This window comes from Acomys russatus, chromosome 2, assembly GCF_903995435.1.
Source record: "Acomys russatus chromosome 2, mAcoRus1.1, whole genome shotgun sequence".
NCBI classification, from domain to species: domain Eukaryota; kingdom Metazoa; phylum Chordata; class Mammalia; order Rodentia; family Muridae; genus Acomys; species Acomys russatus.
Window position 1 is genome coordinate 56,516,639 of NC_067138.1, and position 9,446 is coordinate 56,526,084.

Here is a 9,446-nt window from a genome sequence, read left to right on the forward strand (position 1 = left end):
AACTTCCCAACTGTTGCTAGGTAAGACAAGCTTTGCTCATAAAAGCAACTTGACATGATGACATCGGAGGACAGAGACAGCTGCTACCCATCTCCCTGAGTGGCCTCTTGCTGCCGTAACAGGTGAACACCACAACCTCCGGGACTTATCTGCAACACAAATGTATCCCACTGAACTTTGGGAAGTCAGAGTCCACAGTGATTTTAGGGCTAAAATCAAGATGCCAGGAGGGCTGGTTCCTCCGTAGAGCAGCGCTTCTCAACCTGTGGGTCAGGCCCCTTTGGCAAACTTCTATCTCCAAAAGCAGTTACGTTACATAACAGTAGCAAAATTACAGTTATGAGTTAGCAATGAAAATGACTCTATGCTTGGGGGGTCACCTTACAACATGGGGAACTGCATTAAAGAGTCACGGGCCACTGTAGGAGAGGCCTTGAGGAAGAATCTGTTTCCTGTCTTTTCCAACTACAAACAGCCATACATCGTCCTAGGTGTGGTGGCTTCTGCTTCTGTGGAGGAATCACTTCTCCCTCTGACCTTCTGCCTCCTTCTGTGGACCTGTGTCTACGCAGGGCACCCCCCTCCCCACGCAAGCCAGGGTGACCCTGTCATCTCAAAATCCTAAATGTGATGAGAGCCACAAGGCCCCTTTTACCACATATTCCCAGGGGCTAGTGGTGAGGGTCTGGGTGTGTATGGGAGAAAGCGTTATTCAGCCGACCACGTTTTAAGTGTGTGTGTTGTTAAATAATTAATTTTCAATTAATGGGCAGTGAAGGATTTTCATGTTATTATGAATGTGCTTTGGTGGCATGCCAATAAAACTGGAAATTACAGTGCTGTTCCATTAAGCCTGGTTTTCATACTTGGGTGGGCATCTTGGCTCCTCTCGAAGCATTCGGTTTGGCTTATGGTTTCTGAGGGTTTCGAGTCCACGAGGGTGGAATACAGGCCCGATGGCAGCACAGCTGAGAACTCACACCTTAGCCTGCAAGCATGAGGTGGGGAGCGGGGCACTTTTGAGGGGTTTGCTTGTGACAGGGTTTCACTACATCACCGCAGCCTGCCTGGAAACTGATTTGGGGGCCACAGTGACCTTAACGTGCAACAGTCCTCTTACCCTGTAACGCCAGGCCCATCCTTCCGCCCCGGGCTTACCATGGCTCTTAAACATCGCAAGTAACTTAGGCCTATCACTGTTCCTATCAAGCGAGAAATAGAAACTCTGCCTATTGCAAGCATCTGTTGTGTCGACTGTATGAAGCCACTGAAACTGTTTCCATTTGCTTGACAGTGTCATACACAGTGTCTCCAGAAGGGTTGGTTTTATTCAGTACCCGAACCTGACCTACACAAAAACCAGCCTAAATAAAACCTGAACAGTGACAGCACCAATTAGAAACGCTACTGTGAAAGAGGAAAGGCTCACAACGCCTACCCCTAGACAGAGCTGCAAGCAACCAGGGACTGCTCAGACAGAGAGAATTTGTAATTTTTAAATTAAAAACACGGAAGAAAAAGTTATTTAGAGCGTGGCAGATGCTTTTAACACCAGCACATGGGAGGCAAAGGGCACTGGATCTTCGTGAGTTTGAGGACAAGCTGGTTCATGTAACAAGTTCTAGGTCAATCAGGCAATCAAGGCCACACAGTGAGACATGTCTTTTTTAAAAAAGGAAATAAATTTTTTTGAAAAAGTATATTAGGTGTGAGTACACATGCCATGGTATTTGTGTGGAAGTCAAATGATTCAGTTCTTGTCAGTCATGCGGGTCCCTGGAACTGAACTCAAGACCCCTCTACCAACCATTTTACTCTCCAAGGGATTCTTGAAAATCAATTCATCAATCAGATAGCTTGCTGACTTGGAGCTGGACAATAGGAGGAAGGGCTGGGAAATGCCATCTTCGGGGCACAGCACTGCTGATCTCAGCGACTGCAGCTGCCTGCCTTAGGCCTTTCCCAAAGCTCCACCCCTCAGTGATAAAAGATTGGTTGACAGATTCTTGAGATTGGCAGGCATTGCTTCAGTTGTGTGCCCAACAGTGAGCCTCTGGGGTGGCACGCCAATGGTGTGATCCAAATCCACAGCCAGATAGTTTGGGTTAAAATCAATGCGTTAAAAAAAAAAAAAAAAGATATGGATATGAGAAAAGGAAGTGTAGGAAAAAAGGGATCATGACAGGGCTGGGAAGATTGAAAGGGGTTAGAGTAAATAGAATATCAAGAAACAAATTTAATAATACTAAAACCAAACCAAACCAAACCAAAAATTTGCTTGAAGCTCTAACCCATCAGTTTGTCCGTTTCCCCACTCTTTAGGAGAGTGCCACTCTGAACAGCTCCTGCTCAACCATGTGAACTCAACCTCCTACTTCATCCTAACCATTCCTTCTTTAACACAGCAGTCTGTAAAGCAACACTTTACATTAGTGCAGAAAGTTTAATAAACATTTTTGTCCTATCAGCAGGTAGTTCTGAGTGTCACTGGGGAGGATTTGGCAGTTGGCAATCCTTCACATTGTTTCAAAATATAGGAATGTTCCTGTGCTCAATGCTTCAACATTTTATGCTTACCTGCTAATGTGGCTACTTGGTTCTTACATGGACATTGCACTTTAGGGAAACTGTAGTTTGATGGGGAAATCCCTGCACTTAGGAGGGAGGAGGTCCGGGTCCCCACTAGCTGAGAATCACTGCAGGCTACCTGGGTAAACCTTTTAACTGTTAGGAGCTATCTAGCTAACTATCTGTTGACAGGATTAGAGTGAGTAAAATTCAAAATTCAAAATACTGTGACTATTTCGAAGGGTACTTGTGGCGCATTCCTTTAATCCCAGCTCCCGGGAGGCAAAGGCAGGTGGATCTCTGTGAGTCTGCCCTGAGTCAACAGACAAGGGATGAAAACATGAAGACTCAGCCAGGATACCTTTGAAACTTTGCGTATACAAAGACTGATATAACCTGTAACACTTTGTAGAAACTAGCATAATCGGGTACTTGCTTCTAAAATTCATAGTGGTCCTTCCCCCATATTACTTCTCACGCCTCTGCGCGTGACTGTCCCTCTCGCCGGAGTCCCTCACGTGGGCATTATATGGCTGAAGGCTGCATGCTGTCCAGGTTTTGCAGCCCCTCTGTACTGCAGTAACCTTTGACGGTTTACCTAAGTAGTAGTACCCTGACACTGAATATCTACTCACTTTGTTGAACAAGAATCTAGATGACAATGCCCCAGTAAGTGCACACGCTGAAAACGGGCTTAACTAACTACTTTTGAGTGTGTAACGTATGGATACGAACGCAGGTATGCTTACTCGTGCGTAAGTTCACACTGGGGATCTTTTTGTTATGCTCCATCTTACTTCGTGAGACAGGATTGCTCATTGAATCTAGAGCTCCTGGTTTTAGCTGGGCTGGCTGATGAAGCAGCCTGCAGAATCCACCTGCCTCTGCCTCCACCCGGACACTGGCTGCCAGGCACAGCCAGCCATGCCTGAATCCAGGCCTCCTGCGTGAGCGGCGAGCTCTAGGCCCACGGCGCTAGCTTCCTGTGCCTTAGCTACACTTCTTGATGTTTATAAATCAAGCCACACCTTCATGTACCTTGCAAAACTACAACGAAATACTAGCTGCTAACATTATGATAACCTCTGTCTACACTGATATTATCTGATAATATCAATGAAACCAAATTTCAGAGATGAGATTCTCTGCTAAGTTCCAATTATGGCTTGGAAAATGGAGTAAAAATATCTAGAAAGAAAACAAATACAAAACCCCAGTAGGAAAGTTTAAAATATATACGGTAAATGCAGTATAGTAAAGAGATCTTATTTGTTTTTATTTATTCTAGTTTTAAAACAACTATCAAAAACAATTGGTCTTGTGTTTTTAACAACAAATTATAAAAATAAACTCGGCAGTATTTAATTAAAGATGAGTAAAAACATGGTATGTTTACGACATGTGATGTGTGTTAGGGCAAGTGTGTGTGGTGTGTATGTGTGAAAGGCAGAGAAACTTGAGATGTCAGTCTTTGTCTCTTCTGCTGTTTCTATTGTGTGTCAGGCTGGCTGGCCCACGAGCTTCTGGGCACTCTGCTGCCTCCACTTCCCAGCTTACTGCGTGGACACTACAATTGCAGATTCACTCTACTGTGCCTAGCTTACTGGGATTCGAACTCATGTCCTCTTCCTTGGGTGGCAAGTGGTTTACCTGAAGAGCCACCTCCTCAGTCCTATTATAACCCGGCCACCATATATTGAAAATAGATTCTGTTCTCATACAATATGTCCTGGTTAGGTTCCCCTCCCTCTTCCCCTTCCATTTTCGACCCACCTCTCAGTCAGTACTCTGGATATATGCCTAACGGTGGTAGAGCTGGGTCTTGAGGCGGATGGGCTCCTATCTTCCTGTGGAACCACCATGTTGATTTCTATAGTGGTTGTACAAGTTTGCACCCCCTCCAGCAGTGGATGAGTGTTCCCCTTATTCCATGTCCTCAACAGCAGGGCATGTCACTTGTGTTATTGATCTTGGCCATTCTGACACGCGTAGTTTTTATTTCCATTTCCCTGGTGGCTAAGGATGTTGACTATTTCTTTAAATGTTTCTCAGCCCTTTGAGAATGCTCTACTGAGAATTCTGCTTAAGTGTGTACTCCCATTTTAAATTGCATTATTTAGCTTTTGGATATCTTTTGATAATATCTTGAGTTCTTTTTATTTTTGGATATTAGTCCTCTGTCAGATGTGGAGCCGGTAAAAATCTTTTCCCACTTTGTAGGCTGCCACATTGTCTGAACAACAGTGTCCTTTGCTTTACAGATGTTTTTCAGTTTCATGAGGTCCCTTTTAAATTATTGATTTTAGTGTATATACCAACGGTGTTCAGGAAGTCTTCTCCTGTGCCAATGCATTTTTAAGGCTAATCCCTACTTTGTCTTCTATTATTTTTTTAAAAGAAAAATTTCAATTACTTTGGGGTGTGAGGTTGGGTTGGTTTGGTTTTAGTTTTTGCAAACAGGATTTCTCTGTGTAGCCTTGGCTGTCCTGGGCTCGCTTTGTAGACCAGGCTGGCCTCTAACTCACAGAGATCCGCCTGACTCTGCCTCCCCCAGTGCTGAGATTAAAGGCGTGCAACACCACTGCCTGGCTAATTACTTTGTTTCATTCATTAATTTAATCATGATTTTAGTAGCAGAAGGGGAAATCTTCTCTATTAAAAAGTAAAGCATTGCTGAAAAGGTGCAATTCACACCTTAAAACATTAGAAGCTCCATGCAAATTTAACTGTACTGGGTTCTTTAATATTATACAGAATTTAATAATTAACAAAATTCCATTCTCATGGCATTTTCATAGAAGAAATATTGAGAAACTCTTTGTGGGGAAAATACTGAGATAATAGCTGCAGCTCTAACGGGACTAAATTTACCACAGTGAATTGCTTTCAAATTGTATATTTTCTCTTGTTAACAGACTACGGAACAAGCAACACAATTCCATACACTGAGAAAGTCTTTCACCTAAAGGCTTCCGAGCCTGATAGCCCTCCATCTGACGGGAGCAGCACTTTAGTCCCATTTGGATGTTTTCCTCCTCATGTACCGATGTCCTTCACTGTCAATAGCTTCATAGAGGTCCTTCTTGTTCTCCTGTGTCGCATGCAGATAACCAATGTAAGCCACACAGAGGGAAAGGGCTACCACCCCAAAGGCCATCACAGGCTTGTTCTGTCAAACAGAGAAAATTGGAAAGTGCAGTACGACTGCTATTTGAGGAGAGCCCACCACCATTCTACACCTCCCTCTTGGCATGACAAGCCATCACTACCACCCTAGCATCTAGTGACAGTATTTTCAACCATTTTACTAATTATAATCACTTATTCAAGCAGCTTAACACCCAAGGCTTTACAGGTGACGTAAGACTCCTGCTTCTCCCTGTAGGCTGGACAGCTTAGACCGCTGCTCTGGGAAGGTGGAAGTGCAGTGAGGAGGGAGGCATGGATGCTGCTCAGGAGAGGTCTCATCTCTGAACTACAGATGCAACCTAGTTTACGTCGTCAGAACGCGAAGACTGCTGTGTACATGCTATTTCTCTTGCCTGACATATGGACAACTGTCACAAAAACCTTTCATACCTTACAGTATGTACAGCAATGAAACCTACACCCTCTGTTTCGGGAACCTACTCTAGTCAAGAAATGTAGCAACTGAAACAGGTATTAGGCTGTCTTAATTACCTTTAAGATATTGACAGAAAACCCAAGACTCTTAAAATCAAAGTGATCTAGCTGTGAATTAAAGGTGTGGGAAGTTTCCAGAGACACACTTGTCTATATTTTGTAATCCCTGTAAACACATAAACCAGACATGGCCACCTCTGTATATGTCTATACTTAACACGCTGGCTTTTCCTTGGGCAGTACATGCCCACAGGAGTAGTGCACATAGTAGTTCCTGCTTCTGCCCCCATGTCTACTAGAGTAACCCCCCCCCACCCCCCCACCCCCCGTCCATGGAGGATACATTCCAAGAACCTCAGTAGACACCAAAAATCAGAGGTGGCGCCGGACCTTTATACAATATATACTATGCTTTTCTTGTAACAAGAGTCTCAGGCTGTAGCCCCAGGCTGGCTGTTACCTCCAGCCTTTGTCTCCCAAGGGCTGGGATTAAAGGTCTGAGACACATGACCAAGTTAAGGGTCTCAGTCAGGACAAAATGTCTTCTATACAAACAAATGCTACAGGAAAGTGAACAAGTCTCTGGGAGGTATTTCTTACAGGTTTAATGAAAAGCTCTGGATTCACGGCTCGGAATAAGGTTGTTGTGCGTGTCCCTCGCAGGCCTGGGCTTTCAAAGCTTCTCTCTTTTGATGGTTCTGTTTTAACTGTTGGAGGCTTGGGTCCTGAGGACATCTTGGCTACTGGAGGTTATCACCTAAAAACCATATATGTGGTTTTTTTCCCTTCGTACTTAATTTTTGGTAAACCTCTCTTGTTTGTTTGAGACAAAGTCTTGCTAGGCAGCCCTGACTAGCCTGGACTCCCTACATACATAGACCATGTCAGCCTTGAGTGACGGAGACCTGCCTTCCCTCCCACTCTCCCAAGTGCTGGGATTAAAAGCGCGCTCCATCAGGCTGGGCTCAAAGCCCTTAGAACAAGAAAACACTCTTTTTTTGTTCTCGATGTGCTCCAAGAAGGATCAACCGTGTGTTTCTTTTCAAGTGGTGCTTTAGGTTCCGCTGGGTAAAACAGGGTAAAATAGTCTACCTGTGAAGTCACTGCCTACCTGCCACTGAGCGTGGCCCTACCCAGCACTTTATAGAAAGACAAACCCACCTACCTCTCTCTCTTACCTCTCTTCCTATTTCTCCCTCTTCCTCCCTTGCTATCTCTATCTCTCTGTCTCTCTGGGGTGCCCCTTTCCTGCTCTCCCATTCTCATTTAATAAACCTCTCAATATCATCTACCTGTTGTGTGGCGCATATTTCAGATTTTATATTATGTCTCATATCTCATTGTGTATTTTTTTAAATGACTCTTCCCATCTCTGTTGTCATTCGTTCTTTCTCCTTCCCTCTCTGCTCTCCCCGAGGATGGGATCTGAAGGCTGTAGTGGGGGCGGGGGAGGCAGGCTTCCCTGCAAGGCTGTAGTCTACCTCGCAGGTCGCCGCGGAGAGCTCACTAAAACCCAGGTGCATTCGAAGCTCCAGAAGTTACAACAATCGATTAAGTCTGAATTTTCGACTGTCAGCAACCCACTCCGGCAGCTTGTGCAAACCACAACACACCCTTTCGAGAGCCGGCGGGGCCTGACCTTGGGCAACTGCAATGCCCGAGAACTGCAGCGCGGACTCCGACGCAGCTGGGCGAACTTTCCGGGCCTCCGGTGCGCTTCCTCTCAGGTGCGCTTCCCCGACAACCCCTCCCGATGCGCTTCCGCATCCGGTGCGCTCCCCGCTCGGGTGCGCTTCCCCGACATCCTCTCCCCGCACCCACCTCCCCCGGCCCCGGTGCGCTTCCGCATCCGGTGCGCTCCCCGCTCGGGTGCGCTTCCCCGACATCCTCTCCCCGCACCCACCTCCCCCGGCCCCGGTGCGCTTCCGCATCCGGTGCGCTCCCTCCGCACTGCCGGCTTCAGGCTGCAGGAAAACCGCTCCATAGCGCCTCCTATGCCCGGGAGGCCGCAGAGCAGGGGCACTGGCGGCGGAACCCGGGTGTGCAGCCCGAAGTTTGCTTTCTTGGAGCCTTTGACTTTCAGGCTCTCACATTCAAATAAGCTTTCGTTTCGTGTGTTTCATGTATATTATATAATGAGATATCTAAAAATACGCACTTAATGAAAGTGGGAATTTATAGCTTAACGAGAGAGCCTCTGAGGCCGAAAGGCAAAGCTTTATTCAGGGTAGAACTGCCAAGGGTCCTCAAGGAAAGGGACAGCAGCTCCGCCAAAAAAAAAAGAGTCTGGGGGCTTTCTAGGATATGCTAATGGAGCAGAGGTGTGGCGGGACAGCGTTAAGAGAAAGGGGACTGGAGTTAGCAGAGTAGAGGTTCGGGCTGTTAGAACTGGGGCCGTGCCCAAGCCATTCTCCTGAGACATGGGTCAGCAGCTGCCACCTGTGTGAAAACACATTCTAATTGACCAAAGATAACTAACCAGAGTATCCCAAATTAGATCTCCAGGGGGGTTCTAAGAGACTCCTCATGGGATCTCTGATAGCACTGATGCTTTTGTTTTTCCCACAGATATCAATAGTTCACTTATATTTAACAAAATCACACATTATCAGTGTTTTGTCAAAGACAGGTGTTTTGTTTTGGTTTTTGGTTTTTCAAGACAGGGTTTCTCTGTGTAGCCTTGGCTGTCCTGGAGTCACTGCGCCCTGCTCAGTAAACATCTAAAACTATGATGCCAGAAGCTAGGAGAGCGCTTTACACGATGATAAGCACGCGCCAAGCCATTCTCTGCAGACAGAACATTAGTTTAGATGATAGGGGAGTTTCTTTTCTATTTATAAAATTAGGTTATTGCTGCCAGGCATCCCAGCATTTAGGAGGGCGGGGCAGGAAGATCAGGAGACATTTTGGTGTCAAGAGCTCAAGGCCAGCCAGAGTTATAGAAGAAGCCTGTCTCAAAACCAAGAAAGTAAAACAGAAAAACAAGATAGTATTGTCTTTAAATTATATAGTGTCTACATGGAGGACAGAGATGAACGTTTCAGCTCTTTGAGAAGAAACAAATGTCTGAGGGTTAGATAATAGAGAGGCCTAGGGTAAAAAAAAAAAAAAAAAAAAAAGCACAACCATAAGAAAGCAAAACAAACAAACAAACAGTTAACTGATCCCCGATGATCCTCCTATACTCGCTCACTTGCCGTCAGAGATGCAGCAGATGGTAACTGACGCAGAGACCCACACGTGACATCACGCAG

The 9,446-nt window shown here is 45.7% G+C and overlaps 1 protein-coding gene across 1 annotated transcript; it reads right to left on the reverse strand.

Annotated features, from left to right (window-relative positions):
- Nucleotides 1–5,326: 5,326 nt before the first annotated feature.
- Nucleotides 5,327–7,913, reverse strand: Smim8 (small integral membrane protein 8). Its single transcript, XM_051161505.1, has 3 exons — nucleotides 7,832–7,913; nucleotides 6,793–6,949; nucleotides 5,327–5,737 (listed from the first exon to the last, which is right to left on the reverse strand). Exons 2-3 carry the CDS (start codon nucleotides 6,925–6,927, stop codon nucleotides 5,579–5,581), a joined length of 294 nt encoding a protein of 97 aa, XP_051017462.1. The 5' UTR covers nucleotides 6,928–6,949; nucleotides 7,832–7,913; the 3' UTR covers nucleotides 5,327–5,578.
- Nucleotides 7,914–9,446: the final 1,533 nt, after the last annotated feature.